Source organism: Pholcus phalangioides, unplaced genomic scaffold, assembly GCF_987345545.1.
Source record: "Pholcus phalangioides strain wild (caught in Gottingen) unplaced genomic scaffold, Ppha-v1.0 ptg000015l_1, whole genome shotgun sequence".
Classification (NCBI taxonomy): domain Eukaryota; kingdom Metazoa; phylum Arthropoda; class Arachnida; order Araneae; family Pholcidae; genus Pholcus; species Pholcus phalangioides.
This window is the reverse complement of record NW_028301608.1, coordinates 116,272,826-116,289,666: the sequence shown is the minus strand read 5'-3', so window position 1 is coordinate 116,289,666 and position 16,841 is coordinate 116,272,826. Positions and strand designations below refer to the sequence as shown.

General features: G+C 33.4%; 1 protein-coding gene across 9 annotated transcripts in view; it reads right to left on the bottom strand.

The window, feature by feature from the left end:
• LOC149077690 (nucleolysin TIAR-like) overlaps positions 1-16,841 on the bottom strand; it is a 158,640-nt gene that overhangs the window by 57,654 nt on the left and 84,145 nt on the right. For 3 of the 9 annotated variants that reach the window (XM_089245272.1, XM_089245274.1, XM_089245270.1), the window contains 6 exons: positions 14,960-15,068; positions 13,394-13,489; positions 12,854-12,938; positions 12,631-12,757; positions 12,055-12,212; positions 8,023-8,554 (listed from right to left, as the gene is read on the bottom strand). In XM_089245272.1, coding sequence (XP_089101398.1) covers positions 8,551-8,554; positions 12,055-12,212; positions 12,631-12,757; positions 12,854-12,938; positions 13,394-13,489; positions 14,960-15,068 — 579 coding nt within the window. In that variant the 3' untranslated portion in view covers positions 8,023-8,550. Of the gene's footprint in view, positions 1-8,022; positions 8,555-9,260; positions 9,482-12,054; positions 12,213-12,630; positions 12,758-12,853; positions 12,939-13,393; positions 13,490-14,959; positions 15,069-16,841 lie in introns of those variants that run through there. The other 6 variants (XM_089245267.1, XM_089245268.1, XM_089245266.1 and 3 more) reach the window with 2 other exon arrangements.

The following is a 16,841-nucleotide window of genomic DNA, read 5'->3' as shown; positions in this document are numbered from 1 at the left end:
ATCAAGTTAGACGAGATATCTCGGGATGGCCGATGTGAGGGTTTAACCTTTTATGGTGTCAGAAATTACGACACAATGTGTCACAATCAAAAAATTCCCTCGAAGTTCCCAATGAAAAACGATTTTCCTGGTAATTGTTAGTGCCCCCGTCCCCAAAAAAGGGTGAGAACCGCTGCATTATTGGATCAAAACGGATTAAAAGCTGAGAATAGTTACGATTTTTTTAAATTCTTTTCGAAACACCCTGTTACTTCTCGTGACTACCCACTAGGTCTGAAGCAGCTGGACCTCACATCACAGAAATTAGCGTATGCACGTCTGTAACAAAAGAATTTAAGCGACGACTAGAACTGATAAAGGTGAACCATTAAAAATATTGCTGCCGAGTTTGGTATAGGGATGTCGACAGTGTCGGATTGGAGGTGGTAGGGGGAGGAACAGGAAAAATAGTGTACAGTGTTTAAGTGTGAACCTAACCTGTTTTTTTTTTTTTTTTTTTTTTTTTTAAGGGGGTGAAGTATTGTTTGTTGTATTTTAACAGCATTATTTGTTTGGTTTTGTTCCGAAAGAGAACTGGTTTACCAGTTTGAGGGCCAATTACCCAACAGAAAGCTCTGAATTTAAAAACAATTGCCCGACGAAGAACCGAACTTTACTGCCAGTCAAGGATGGTTAGATTACATGGAAAAAACGGAATGGTGTGCGCCAACTTGTCACAGGAGAGCTAGCTTATCTGGCGACAGTAATCCGTCTGAGAAATTCCAAAAAGAATTTAAAGATTTTATTAGAAAACAACTAACGGCAGATATAACATCTATAATGCCGATGAATCTGCTGTATTCTACCTGACGTTACCAAGTAAAACCTTGGCCACAAAAAATTTGCTTTTACTACCTCTATTTCCTACAAAATACTTTTATTACCGTAATGTCTTACGTAAGTTTTTTTGTATTTTGTTTTCTCCCACATTCTCCAGTTAACCCGGATATTCTACATCCCGGATAGACTGGTCCCAATCGGTCCGACTTAATGAGGTTGTACTATATTTCATTTGTGTGTGTGTTCTCTCTTTCACCGATTGTTGCATAATATCTTTTAATATATGAAATTCATTATTATCAAGCTGGAAAAATGTCCGAAACGGTCAAAAACCCTCCAGCAAAAACAACCTCGGCCTCAACACCAGTTAATTTTTCGAATGTTTAAAAGTTTACTTTCATTCCCATGGTTCTCAAACTGTTCCATACGACGATTTTTCACTTGTTGCTCCGAGTGCGGGGAAAATCCAACAATCACCAGGTATTTCTAGCTGGTTATTCAGATTGTCGAAGGAATGGATACTACGAGAGCTTCACCAAACTCGTGCAAATCGTTAGGATTTTCTCCAACGCGGAACTAACATTTTGCTTGAACTTTCGGAATCTATAGTCCGTTTCAGGTTAACTTTGCAGTGAAGGGGAAGCTACGAGGGAACCGCATCACTCGTTGCTATGGGAACGAAAGCCTCTTAACCAATGTATCGATGCGCGGCCTTGACAAGGTATGGCCGATTCTCGCCAATCTCACTAAGAAAAATCTTTTTTTTTTACGTGTAACGTAATGTGTAAAAAAATTGCACATTAAATTAGTAATAATTATAGAATTAAAAAAAAGAAACCAGTGCCGATAATTTCAGAAATTAAAGTGAGGTTTTTGAAATAATTTTTTTTGTTATTAGAAAGTGTTTTAAAATTTTGAAAAATAATTATCTTACGTCAGCGTGTCACTTACTCTTCATACTGATGTGCCGTAAGACTAAAAATTTCGAAAAACATTAATATTTTTCTGCAATATTTCCCTTCCTTCTTAGCTGAAATTTATTTATAAAAAAAATTCCAAACAATAATACGAAAGCAACGTATAATTTTAAAATACTGTATATACTAACCATGGCTCTCAAAAACTTGGATTTTTAATTTTTTTTTTTTTTTCAATTCATTCGAAAAAAATGCACGTTAAATAAAATTTTTGAGGCCAATCAAAAAAAAAAAGAAATTAAGAACAAGCAGATTAATTCTGTTTTCACGTGAAAATGCAGGAATAGCACCAAATAATAATAATAATGATGCGGAAAAGTTTAGTTTTTTTTACTCACTTTTCTTGCCGAAATTTCCGTCGCTCATCCCCCTCCCCGAACGGTATACGTGATGACGTTTTCACGAGTTTTAGTCTTTTGTTACCGTTGATGTGCCGCTCACGGGGTTATTACGGATGATTCTTATCGAGTTTTGTTTACAGCGAATATTGTATTGAGGAAAGGAAGAGCCAGAGAACGTTTTAGCGTGAAAAGAGAGATAACTGTCGCATAAAAGATGAAAGCCTAACCCACTGTGCCCCCCTCACTTATTTTATCTGAAGAGAAACTAAAAGCAAGGGGCATCTGGAGAAACAGGTGGCTCTGCTGGATGGAACATGGCGTTCATGCGAGGAAAGACGCGACTCGTGTCAACACTCTCCATGATCGGCAATAGGGGATTCAGCAACCACTACTCTCCCAAGAAGGTGGCAAGAAATAAATAATTAAAAAAAAAAGGAGCATCTAAAACAAAAAACTTCTGCACCCATAAAGGGCCTCTCACAACGGTATCGACGCTCTCGTGGAAGAGAAAAACTTCCTGTTCAACGAGTGAATATCTCAATTCACTGAAGCCTATTTTCGGGAGAAAAAAACTTATTAAAAATTCGCATTAATGTAAGCCTATAACTACATGTAAAACTGAATGAAAAATTGTATCGTTATGGAAAATTCAACCGAGAATAGCGATGTAAAATATGTATGTATATTTCAGTATATATAATTTGGTGTAACGAAAAAAGCACGACAGTGATATTGGCGGAGAAAATTTCTAGGATATCGCGCCAGAATGTTGTTGCCGTTGCTATGGGTTTTCGATAATGGTAACCAATATTTTTTCTAATTTAAAAATTTTAAACGATTAAACATCGGTTCAAAACGATATTTTTTCAGTACTTTTTTCAAAACCATAGAAAAAATTGAAATATTCTGCATAAAGGATCACCGTAAACCTCCGATGTATGGGAACTATATTTTTCGGCGAAGGAATACAGTCTCTACCTTTCTCTTCACTGCAAAGTTAACCTGAAACGAACTATACCGTTCTGAACGGAAAAATACCGTTTCGACAAATGAATGCAATTCTGGAAGAAATTATAGTATTATAATATTATACAAGGATGACGTCACTTCCCGCAACCATACGAAGGTTTTTTAACAACTGGCTGTTGCGAAGACATATTTTGGAAAAAGAGAAAATTCCCTTTTTCCAAAATATGTCTTCGCAACAGCCAGTTGTTAAAAAACCTCCGTATTATAATATTAGCCGAAATATCGCTGTATTAAGCTACTTAAAAAGGAAAAAAAATCCAAAGAGGGAAAGCATTACCAGTTGAGAGTAAACATACGTAAATATTTCTAATTAAATATGAAATTGCAAGAAGAGTAAAAATTTGTCTTTAAAATACAATATTAATACAGAATACGATCGTTAAATTTGATTGCCATTATCATGGCAATAAAAATCTTTCAATTGCATGATTATAATTCAATTCCAATTATTTGAAATTTTCAATAATTTTATTCATAATTGAAATGAATTCTAATAAAACTGATATTCGGCCATAACATTAGCCGAATATTCACTATCCGTCCCATCCCTAGTAAATGCGACAAAAAAATTTGCAAATAGGATAAAAATAAATGAGGCGCGCAATGAGATAAATCCAAAAATGTGCAACGGGTAGATAGATTGGGCGAAATATTTGCGGACCAGCGGCTGAAGAACACTGGTGTAAAGCAGCATTTCCTCTCAACCTATGGTCCACCTGAAGACTTGATAAAATTATTCATCCGTTGCAATAGATTTCAGTAACATCCATAAGCATTCAAATAAAATTATACCTTCACCATACATCAAGGAGAATGCTGGAAATTGTAATCTCAAATACAGGATATCGCCAAATTTTGCCGAAAATTGCAATATAATTACTGCTAAAATTGCTGAAGGGTGTAGAAAGGGCTGTTACAAATCAGTTATCTACAAATCTTATCAACAAAAAACGTACAGTACCTCACAAAACAAAAAAATATTCACATGGTCATATTTCATTGAGTATGGAAATGTACACTATTTCAAATGTATACGGTAAACTGGGATAATAAATAATCAGTAAAATACGGGACATCACATATTGTCATCAAAAACATTGCCAAAGGGTAGGCACAATCACCGATCGTAATTAAAATTGCTGAAAAATTGCGGGAAAAACGTTAAACCTGACAAATATGAAATAAGAAAATTTATCATTTTTACCATAATTTATATTATGAAAACGTGTGTTACGACTTTAGCAAGAATTATGAATTCAAATAAGCATCGTTGAAAAAACGGAACAAATGCGTGAATGTAATCGGGACACCAGAGGTCCGCCAAATTGTTTGACATTTTACTGGTATTGTATGCTCATACTGAGTTCGCCTCTGACCTTGACACGCGAAGGGAGGATTCATTTTCCAAGGGGAAAAAACTGCGCAAAAGACGCCGACGGAACCTGCTCCTTTTCCCTTCTAAAGCCGGGTTTTCCTAGGAATATCTGTTTTTGGAACCGAACAGTATGATTTCGCGTTGGCAGCAACGTGTTAAATAATCACGCTACGCATTTGTATTTTCCTAGCGGGGCGCATCAGATCAGGGCGGCTATATAGTATATGGCCCTGGTAACAGCTACTATGTTGTCTGCACTCTCCGGTTTGAAGAGAAGGGAAAGAAAACAAAAATTGAGAGAAAATCGGTGCGACGCACGACGCATTTGACTCCTCCAGAAGCAGTCGGCCAATCACGCCTGACGTAAAACGCTGTCGTGAGGCGTATTGTGCTCTGTAGGAAAACAGTCATACTAATTTTCTTATTGGCGAGTGTACGGCGTGTCACGCTGGGCGATTCACGTTGCGCACGGCACAGAAAGCCTGCTCTCAGGAAAACCCGACTTTACCGAAAGAAAAATGAAATCGCCCATCCTGACGTTTCATGACGTAGCCAGAGGCAACCTCAGCGTGGGTGCACAATTGTTTTCAGCAAGGGTTCAAACGTTAACTAAGTAATCAATGAAAAAATAGAATAGGTAAACGGTTTATAACCTGTGTAGGTGAAAACGAAATTAGTAAATTTGATAAATAAAAAGGGAGCCTGCCGCGAGTCGAAAAGGTTGAGAACTGTTGGAATAGGATGTCGTCAGTACGAATTCTCATTCTATTCACGACCGCACCTCATATTTTCATCTCTTAAATAGTGCTTAAGGCGTATATTTAATTGGTTGGTAATGCGGAACGATTAGTAATATGCATTTTGTCGGTAAATTAGAAAATACTCGTCATACCCCTAATACGCAATATGCTAACTCAGCTCTAGTGAGACAAAATTGAAGTTTCAATGAGCAAGCGGAACCCTTACCTACAAGGATGAAGATTAATTCGGCTGATCGAATAGAGCAATTTAGATTGTTAGCAGAACTGACCTATACAAGAGCTCTCCACTGCCTTCGCCGCATACCGTGTATACACGTTATTATCAGAAAACGCTGGAGCTGCAGTTTCGGAATGCGCCCACTAGCAGAGGCCTCCAATTAAGAATTCTATCAATTTGGGTCAGATCCGCCTGAAAAATTCGCACGGTACACGAGTATATTAATTACACTGTAATATATGATTCCTATTTCGATTCCACTCTCCCTTATAATTCATTATATACAGCCTCAACTACAAGCGTCTGAAAAATTATATTAAGCTATTGGTCGGTCAGAAAATAGAAGACACGTCCAATTTAAAATGTCGGAGAGTCTCTAACAAACGCATGACGAAACTCTAAATCAGAATATTTCAAACTTTTTGTTCCATCACCCCTTCCCCAATAAGACAACCCATAGAATCCCATGTTGTATTCCTAGCTTCTATCGTCTCCTTATCCTTTCGCACACGTTGGAAAACACTAGATAGAATCAATCGCTAATGCAGTCATTTTAACATCGTTTAGTGACATTTTATTCAATATTCCTGATAGTCCCTCGCTGTGCGCGTCTCCTCAATACAAATCTATGATTTCCTACCAATTCTCACCAAATCTTGTATATGGGTTACTGCCAAAGCCCGAAATTGGCCAATTTGGGGCAGGGCCGACCACTTTGCGAATTGATCAATTTCATTAAATGGTGACCCAGCCAGTTCGCGATGTGGCAGGTGATCCCTGGACAAAGTCCGATAACAAAAGAAATGATTCGGGACAATCGGCAAGTTGGCGTACTTTTCTGTGATAATTGTATCTACGTTAATTAGAAAGCTATTAATAATTTTCTTTGGAGAAGTGGGGAACCAGTAAGGGACCAGACAGAGTCCTTGTTGGGTATTTTTTAACATTTTCAAATGTAATTTTTTGCAAATTATAAATATAAATGTTAATTCACCCTTCACAATTTATTGGAATACCTGACTATTATTTTACTGGTGTGAACACAGGTTATAGAAATGCTGAAATAAGTATGCTAATATATGTACATTTACTCGTTCCTACCCCAGGTATTTTAGCCAGTGATTTTCATATCACTCGAACAAACATGATAGGTTCACCGTTTCTCAAGAATACGGAATCGCCAGTTTACAACAAGCACCCAGAAAATTCTCCATTATTCAAGTATTTTTTGCAGAAGTATATACAGGGTGGCAGGGTCGTAGTTAGAGGGGAGCAACTGCCCCGGCAGCAAAATTTAGGGGGGCGGCAGTTTAAGGTGGGAACAAAGAACAGCCATGCAGAATTATCGAATTTTAAAGTTGTGAGCAGTGGCAAAATAATGTTTGCCCCGGGGGCAAAAATCCTAGTCACGGCTCTGCATGGTGGTTCAGAAGTCTGCACCCGTTTTGAAAAAAATATGTAAAAAGAAACTATGAAAGATAGATAAATGCCTGATATATAAATGATAAAAGCACTTGAAAGGTTTCAGTTTTTTACTTCCATCTTTATTTCTATTTTTTGTAACGACCATGCTACAAATAATATGGCAAGAAATGTTATATAGGCTTGACACAGACATCCTCATGCATTATTGAAGGTGCACACATAGAAATTTTGTATGAAGTAAAAAACTTTGAAACCTTCTATATGAAATAGTTTAAGCCATTTGTCTATCTTTTTTTAAATATCTTTATCGTAACCGGTCTAGACTTCTGGACTACCTTGTATGCTCATGTTGGTTAGTTGGTATTGAGTTGTGAACTGAATTTTAGGACATCTTCAAAAATAATAATTTGCTATGGCGCTTTTCAATCACAGGATCGAAAAAGTTTTGGGTAGGAATTTTAAATTTTATTCATTTCAGCCAAAAGTAAAAAAAGAGGATGCTGTTCAAACGTAACTTCAAAAATGAAAATAGTGAAAAAACGTTAAAATTTGTGAGAAAAACCCCACAAAGTGTTTTCTACTTTGGAAGGCAAACTGAAAATTTTTATCACCCAAACAGGAAAACTTACAATGATGAATCTGCTCCCATGTAGCAAGATTCTTCACATGATAATTTTTTTTTAAATGCACAAAATTTTCAAGTTATGCTTTCAGCAAAATTGTCTTTTTTATGCTTTCAGCAAAATTGTCTTTTTTATGCTTTCAGCAAAATTGTCTTTTCTATGCTCTGGATAACCATGAGCAGAACTTTGGAACAAAAAAATTACTGTTTAATGTGTGATAACATTAACATTCAAAGATAATTTGCATTTTTCTGAATCAAAATTTTTTTTTCTCACGTTGAAATGAAAACAAAGAAATGTATCCACATTGTTTATATACAACTTAATTTACTAAAATGAAACCCTATATAAATAGTCAGTGAAACTTCACTAATGAAACATTTTAAAATTATTTTTTAAAAGCTTCAAAAAGAGCAACCCAATAACCAGAAAAGTGAGCAACTTGAAAGAAAAAACACAGTTGCAACTTCGTTTTTATTAGGTACATCATTTTATTGACATTCTAGTATTTCATGCTGCGCGCAGAGCAAACACCAAACTCTGCAATCTACACCAAACATAAATGTTTCTTTATTTTATGTGTATATATATTTTTTGGTAAGCTTTCCAATTTTTGTTTCACAATTTGACAATGTCTCTTATGCACATTCTCCCCCACCCCTCAATATGCATCAGTTTCATTCACAACAAACAGTCCTTTCGTGTTGTATATCAACCAAAACATAAAAGACAAATATACAGAAATATATTTTCCCCTCTCTCATTAAAAGGGAGAAACTCCATTGGGGTTTTTTTCCTGTTTGAGGTGTTCCTTAAATAGTTCATTTTCTTGGAGCAATCAATAATTTGCAAATGAAAAGTAGTAATAGAATGTCCCTATAGCCTTTTGTTTTGGAGAAATGTACAGTAGCAATCAATGCATAAGTATTTTTATGGGGGAGAAAATTCCTTTACACCTAAACAAGAAGCGAACACATTCAAATTCACCTATAAAAAAAACAGAAAAGAAGAGATGCTGCATGTGAAGAATTCATAACAAGCTCAAACACTGATTTCTTGTAGGTAATATCAAAGGAATGGTCAAAAACTACTCAAAAGAAAAAATATTTTTTTATAAAAACCTGTGAGAATTCTCCTCTATTTAACTTTAAATAAAAAAAAAAAAAAAATCAAGCATGACAGCAAATTCAAATGAGCAAATGCAAAAAGTCATTATAGAAATTAAATCCTTTCTTCAAAGTGTTACCTTACATCTAAATGGATGAGGAAAACAAAATCTGATGGCTGAGCTCATTTAAAAACAAACAGCACTAGAAAACTGCTATAAACGAGCTGGGTGAAAAGGTCACAAATATTGATGAATCAAAATTCACACTGCCCTAATTTTTTCTGAATTAAACAAAATCACAAAAATTCTTTCAAATTAAAAACACAGAACAGAGAGCATCATACATTCATATTTTTAATAAGCAAGTTATGTCGAATGTGGGTGCAAATTAACACAGCATGAAATCCAAAGCAAAAAAAGTAACAAATGAAATGGGGAGAAAAACAAAATGCAATGATTTAAAAAAAGGTATCCTCAGTAAAACCTTGTTATTACGAAAATTTGCACATTTTCTTTTTCTGCACAAAAGATAAGTTTGATTACAAGTATTACATCAGGTATATTATATAGATGCTGCTTTAATGGTTGTTTGGTTTTTTTTTTTTTTTTTTTTTTTTTTTTTTTTTTTTTTTTTTTTTTGTATTTTTCTCAACAGTTGCGATGGAACTGTGGTCTTTTCTTGTACCAATCACCATTTACCTTTGCCACAAAATTACCTGTCTGTCGATGAGACGGATTTTCCGCGAGCATATGGCGCAACTTCTTGTCTTAAATTTTGCTCATCGCGTCTTCTTATCGGGGTAGGGCTATATGTAGCAAGAAAGAGTTCAAATAAAGTCACAAACTGACAGGAGGTGATTTCCTTTTTTGTTAAATTATTTTTCTCCTTTCCAAAAAGGCACATAAATTTTAAATGCCATATTAAAAGCTAGATTTGCATAATAAAAAAATGAAAAAAAAATAGCCAGCTTTTAAATGGCAAAATATCAATTTTTATTTTATTCAGAACATGAAATTTCACTTATGCCAACAAAAACCTCAGTTATTCGCAAGACCAAAGGCAATCAAATCGTATGAAAGCGATACTCTCCCATTCAGTATTAATTAGTTTCATGAACACCCCAGTAAGACATATTTGAAGTTATAATTTACAATTAAGTTATGAACTGTTTGTAAAGCATATCAACTTGAATGAAATTAAACTAAACCGTTTCCTTTATTTGCATAATTTGACCAAGATATAAATTGAAAAATTGAGATTTAAATTGAAAGATATAAATTGAAAACAAGACAGAGTTAAGTAAAGGAAAGAGCATGTGGACATGGCTACTATCAATGACTCAAATGGCCAAATGCCACTTTTCAGTTTATATTATTAGATATTCCTGTAAAGCCAATAAAAAATATAGACACCCCCACCCAGAAATTCTAAAATATTGTGTATTCAGGTATCTCCTTGCTTAACAACTTTTTTGTAAATTGATAAAACCTTAGCAATGTAGCTTGCAGTTGGATTATAATGATTTAAATCCTAACGAATGAGCCAGCAAATTACAGATACAAAATAGTTAAAATGGCAAAAACTGTTGGTTTTGGGATGAAGATGAGACAAATGTGAATGTAACTAACTCATCATCAAAATCTCACTTATCAGTCCAACAGTAAATATGTTTTAGAAATTTAAAAAACGACATGAATGACAGAGGTCAGCTATTTATGTTTAGTACATCGTATAACTTTCCACTGGCCATTTTCCCCCTTCTAAAGATCTGAATGAAACTAGAATTGCGCCATTTGCAAGAGATAATCAGAATTCTGCATATCAACAGAATCTCCACTGTTTCAATTTTAAAAAAAAGTTGACAACCCAGCCTATAACATCAAATTTCAGAAGAGCAAGAGGATGATGGTTCACACTCACCAGAACCAGTCCATTCATCCAGCATAACTAATTTAAGGTCGAGAAATTCATTTACAAATTTTTTCATTTTGCTGCTGGCTGATTCTTCTCCTTTTTAATGCTGCGGAAGAGAAACTCCTATCTTATACTAAGAATTCAACTCGTTTTACTATTATTTTGTGGAATAAATTAATAGTGCAGAGCAAGGGACACCTGTATACAGATTGTTAAGAAGCATTAAAAATTTGGATTATTCCAACATGCACACAGAGTTGTTATTGAAATCCTATAGAAGTTATTACTTATTCCCTTAGTAGAGATTGAGAAAAATATTACAAGCGTCAAAGGGACATTAAAAAAAAACTTCGCTAACACTATAATTTTTTATAATTTTTTAGAGAAATTACAAGAAAATTCCCGTGTTCTCAATTAGGTAGCTAACAGATCACGTTGCACGAGCCATTTTAACTACACTGAAAATATATACATGCATTCACTAAACAGTCGTGAATAACTGAGGTTTTCCATAATGCACTTCAGCTAATGTGGGAGGAGGGGAAAAGACCTGTTATACACTGAACAGGAAATTCATGAAAATTTCAGGTATAATTTTGTTTTCCTTACCCCTCTTTTCGTAATAACTAGGTTTTACTGTCCGCTTCAAATGTCCAACAGATACATTTAAAATAAGAAAGAGAAGAAAGAATATTTCTAAAAAAAGGACTTTGATAACAAATGAAGCTAGCAGAAAAAAAAGGAAGGCTAATTTTAGAGGTAAAATTGAATTTTAAAAAATACCACTGATTTTTAGCTAGTGCTCAGCAGCACACCTCCCACACTAGCTGCAATAATAGCAAATAAGAGTTAAAACATATCTCAACATTACAGAAACAGATACTCTTAATGTTCAAGACCACATACCAGCCCTTTAACAACAGCTAGGAAAGAACTATCAAATTCGACATCTAACACTCACTATCGCTTGGAAATCTAATTACAGTTTCAATTTCAATCTATTAATTTTTTTTTTCATTCTGACTTTGCTCAAAACATAATACTAGATTAACTAAAATTGTAATTACTGCACTCAACTTCCCTATGGTATTTGAAAAAACACTCTCAAACTTTTGTTAACTTGCCCAATTGCTGACTGTTGTTCTGAATAACAGTAAAAACAGTTTTTCTTTGATGATTTACAGTATGATTTACGCAGCTGATAGTTTTGCAGTAAATGGAATAGTTATCTAGCATAAAAAATAGGCAAAAACAAGTAAATTTTTCTAGGGAAAAAAATGCGAGTTACGAACTCATTTTTTCCTTGAAAAAAAATTATATTAATTTTCTAAATCATTATTGATGAACTAATTTTAATTGTCAAAAATTATAGTTTCCATTGCAAAATGATTAAAAACAACTGGTTGCAGCCATAACTGTCTGCTATTATGTCAAAAGACCAAATGAACAAAACAGGATGCTCACCCAAAGCCTTGCCCATAGTACTGTCCATATGGATACTGCATTCCCTGAACAAACTGCCCAGCTTGCATCTGAGGATAGCCTTGAGGGTACCAATAACTCATTTGCTGGTATGGGTAAGTATACTGAGCAGCCATATTCTGGAACGGATCATGATTGTCCTGCAAAAAAAAAGTTACAATTATTAATTTCACTGGATTGATTCATTAAATCAATCCACAAGACTCAATTCACTATGGCGATAAAAAAGAATTTAACAATCTGATCTATAATTGGTGAAAAAAAAAATCATATTTTCAACACACTAAGACACAAGAAACAGTACATAAAAGAAGGAAATACAAAAATGTCAGAAAAGTGGATTCTCAGTTGCCTACAATTAATCTTAAAAAAATATTTGAATAAATCACAACAGGGACAAGAAATGTCAGTACAAGAAATTCTTGAGAAAAAATATGGAAGCTTTATGATAAAAAAAAGATGTTCACGCATTTCTTTTCATTCAATAACATTTTACTTTTCAGAAAAATTTACTATTCACTTGTCATTCATAACAACCAAAATTAACACAATACGTACTGTTTGCTGCTGTTGATTATTTGGATCGCCAGCCTCTTTTCCCCAAGAGCATTTCACTGTCTGACTATTAATTTCAGTGTTGTGAGTGGAAACAATAGCATGTGTTGCTGATTCTTTAGTTGAGAACCTTAAACGAAAGAATATAAAATCAGAAACCGAGAAAAGAAAAGTTCTAATTTTTTGTTTCTATAAAGCTCTCTTAATACAGATAATAAAAAAATACCTGATAAAAGCATAGCCTTTGTCTTTAAAAACACGGATCTCCTGAATAGGGCCAAATGGCGAAAATGTTTTCTGCATTAAATCATCTATAGAAAAATTTGTCAAAAAAAGAAAAAAAATTAGGTTTAATAACACATTCAGATTTTTTTCTTTTATCACTTTTGTTATTTGTGGTGCAATTAATTTTTATATATATTTAATGCTCTTCACATTAGAACTATACTATCTTTAATTTGATGATATACATTCATGAAAACCATGAAACAGGCAAAAATTATAAAATAATCTAAAAACTGAACAATCATGACAGCAGTTATTCAAGTAGTTAGCAATATAGCGCATGAAAACCTTGAAAATGAAAGCCATTAAATTTTCAAGAGATAGAAAAAAATCTAAAAAATAGCACACAGCTGTCAAAATGTTTATGCTCTCTATATATAATGTTATATATATATATAACAACTACTACTAAACCAGACATGCAACTAGTCCATATTCCTCTGCGGAACCTCCAATATAACTAAAATATTTTTCCACTAACCTGTAAGACCTTGAGCTATTCCACCACAATACACAGTGCAATTTGTGGGACTTGACTGGTTGTACACTTCATCAAAATTTAATGGTTTTGATGAGGCTGAAAAGAAAAATTGATTTTACAAAGGTTTATAGGCTATACACATTTAATTGAATTATAAAATATAAGTATACTATATGCATATATGCTCTACAGCTTTTGTTACTTAAAAATGTTTTGAAATTACTTGAAAAATAGCTTCCTCCTTTTTTATTGGCCCCTGATTGAATTTGATAAAGAATGCTAGATTTTGTATGTTTACTTTATATAAAAAATCTTTACCACTGACAACAAAACAAATATAAACACAAAAATTCATTCATTGCAGAAAACTGATCAATCTTAAGCCAGGATTACACTATAAAATTTTGATAAGTTCTTTTATGAAACTTGAAAAATGCAACAAATAAGCATTTGTTACATTCGAGCAAATGTAACGATACGCTTATTGGTTGATTTTTTTAAAGTTTTGTAAAAGATTGTTCATCAAACCAACAATGATGGAACATAAAAGTTATAAACAATGATTATTACAATGATTTTTCCACATTCTCATACTTTCTGAGAATGTAAAATTTTCTAAAATTAAAAACACTTTTTAGAATTATCTTTGACATATTCAGCAAAACAGGAAGAAAAAAAAAAAAAAAAAAAAAAAAAACCTTTCTCGTCGTCAGATTTCAAGAAATCGCTCTAAACAACCAAAAAAAAAAGTCTCTACTTCAGCAGTATCAATAGTTACTCAGTTACAGTTGATATTTACCTCTAATTTTTAACAGTTCAACAGCAATAGATCACTCAGAACTAAATCATTATATTTATGAATGCTTGACTTCAATATTTAATAAATAAAAAAAGATAAGTTTAACCAGTCAACTAGCTGGGCTGGAATAACACATCATGCCGATTTTGGGCATAATTTAAAAAATGAATTATTAATTTCTCAAATTATTCAATTAATTTTTGTTGAGAATTTTGAAAATTGACTATGGACATGAACTCAGTTTCAATGTATTAATCAAAAAATATATTTTATTAGATTGAAACTTCCAAAAAAAGAGAGTAGTTGGCCAGATGACTGGTTAAAAATGTCTGATATTTTCAAAACTGCTGTGAAAGTAGCTGGAATCGCAAATGAAAGCAAACAAACAGAGACACATACACTGTAATCTCTTGCATACAATTCATAGATGCAAATTTTTCAACTACAAGAAAAAGAGTGTCATAACATAATCTGCAGTATTGTACAATCAATAAATGCAAATTTTATACATCAATAATGAAATGTTGAAGGAATGGATAGGATGGAGGCTCACATTTTGTGGTAGAGGGGAAATGTTTATTTCTCTAATTCACGTGTATGTCATCTAAAAACAATTTATTTTAGTGCCAAGCTCACAGGGAAAAAAATCTCTACGCAATATGCAGAGGTGAATAATCATGATATTCAAAAAAAAAAAACTGAGGTTTTTCAAACTGTGGATTATACAATATATATGCAGGAAAGTATGGTAAACAATTTATACGTACAATCATTTTGAGACCTGTTGGCAGGAGGTTTTCGTGTTGCCCAATTAGTTCTAATGGCACGACTACCTAACCATTGGCCATTCATTGTGGTTATAGCATTTTCTGCATCCTGTGGAAGAGAAAAAGTAATGAATAAAACACTGGAGAGTTCTGGGGGTAATTATTTACGTCCCACTGACATCACCTTTTCCTCGATTATATAGCTGTTTTATCTAAATCTAACACCAGTGCAATAACAGAAAATAAAATTTACAAAAACTATGGCACATGCAAATACTTAATGAAAATCCATCAAAATTTATAGAGTTTGTTGATAAAAGAAACAGAAAAATTCTAAGCACAAAAGATTTCTAACATTGTTGGGAATCCAATGCCGAATTTCTTGCAACCACCAAAGCAAGCCCTATCATTTTGCGTTAAATGAAATGTTTAATTTAAATGTTTCACTTGCAATGTTTGAATAGCATATGCTAAAATAAAGCTTCATATTTTCTGTGACTATTGAATCCAATTGATATTTGTGAGAATAATTAAAAACTATAGGCACAACTACAAAATATGTCAAAAAATGCACCATGCAGATAATGCACAATATATAGATTTTTCAAAATCATTTTATACGTGATTTCCAAGCGATATTCCTTGACAATTTGCTAACATTTCTACATACAGGCCTATAAGTATTCATATTTGTGATAATACTTTGATGACACACTAAAACATAAGCTTTTATATTAAAATTTTCTATAAAATTCTTAGCAAAATATGAACTTATTAAAGAAAATCACATGCCAGATAACATAAGTAACTAGCATTGAAATTAACGCTAGTCCTTTCTGAAATTTAAAAGTTCTTATTTATTTATATGAGTTTGTTTGGCCAAGGCCTATGCAAGAGAATGTGTTTGATGGCAACCAAAATATGCAATCGACGCTCATTTTTATGAACTCGTGCTGACTTAATTAGTTTTTAAAATTGAAAATTTGTAAATATGAGGTGAAAAGTGCATGAAATAAAAAGAGTTGATTTTCCACATTTATTGATGATTTTTTTTAAAAATCACTATTTTTTTTTTGCTTAATTTCAAAATTTTGGTAAATAAGATTCCATGGCATTGATGTAGGATAAAATTTTGCGAGAATTCAGATTCTGGGAAATATTTTCGGGATAGTGGAATGCTGCTGGAATCACTTGCCACAGAAATAATCTTTTGCTGATCTTTGATTACAGAACTAGAAATGTTATTTATTAGACATGCAATTTTTTGAAATCCTGTACTTTTTGGCAATTTGTCTTCATAAGAGTTCACAAATGTTTTCACAAGCACAATCTTTTGTTTCATTGACATTCATGCAATTTTGAAGAAAGTAGGCAAACAGCAGTTCGCTGAAGTAGAGCTTGATCAACTCAGAAATGACTTTATTAACAAGCTAATGCAGCGGTTTTCAAACTTTGACTCGCAGAGCCATTTTTAATCTACAATTTCTATGGCAAAGTCCTGTAAGTCACATTTTTAAAAATTTATTCATCAAATATATTTACATATCTATTTTATTTTCCTGAAGTGTCCAAGAGCCCCTGGGAAGGGCACACAAAGCCTTTAGAGCTCTACAGAGCAAAGGTTGAGAACCCCTGAGCTAATGTATCATACCATTTCTCAAACCACCAGTTCAACCAATCATAATACATTAAGAGTGAATTACGTTGTCAACAATATATATATATGCACTTCATGTTTACTTCCCCCCCCCCCCTAACAAGCTAACCCTCTTCTTAGCACGTTTGTAAACACCTGCATGCTAATCAATCACAATAGAAATTAGAGCTTATAAAATAGGGCAGATTTTAACATTATCTCTATGGCATGCTGTTCGGGGACAGA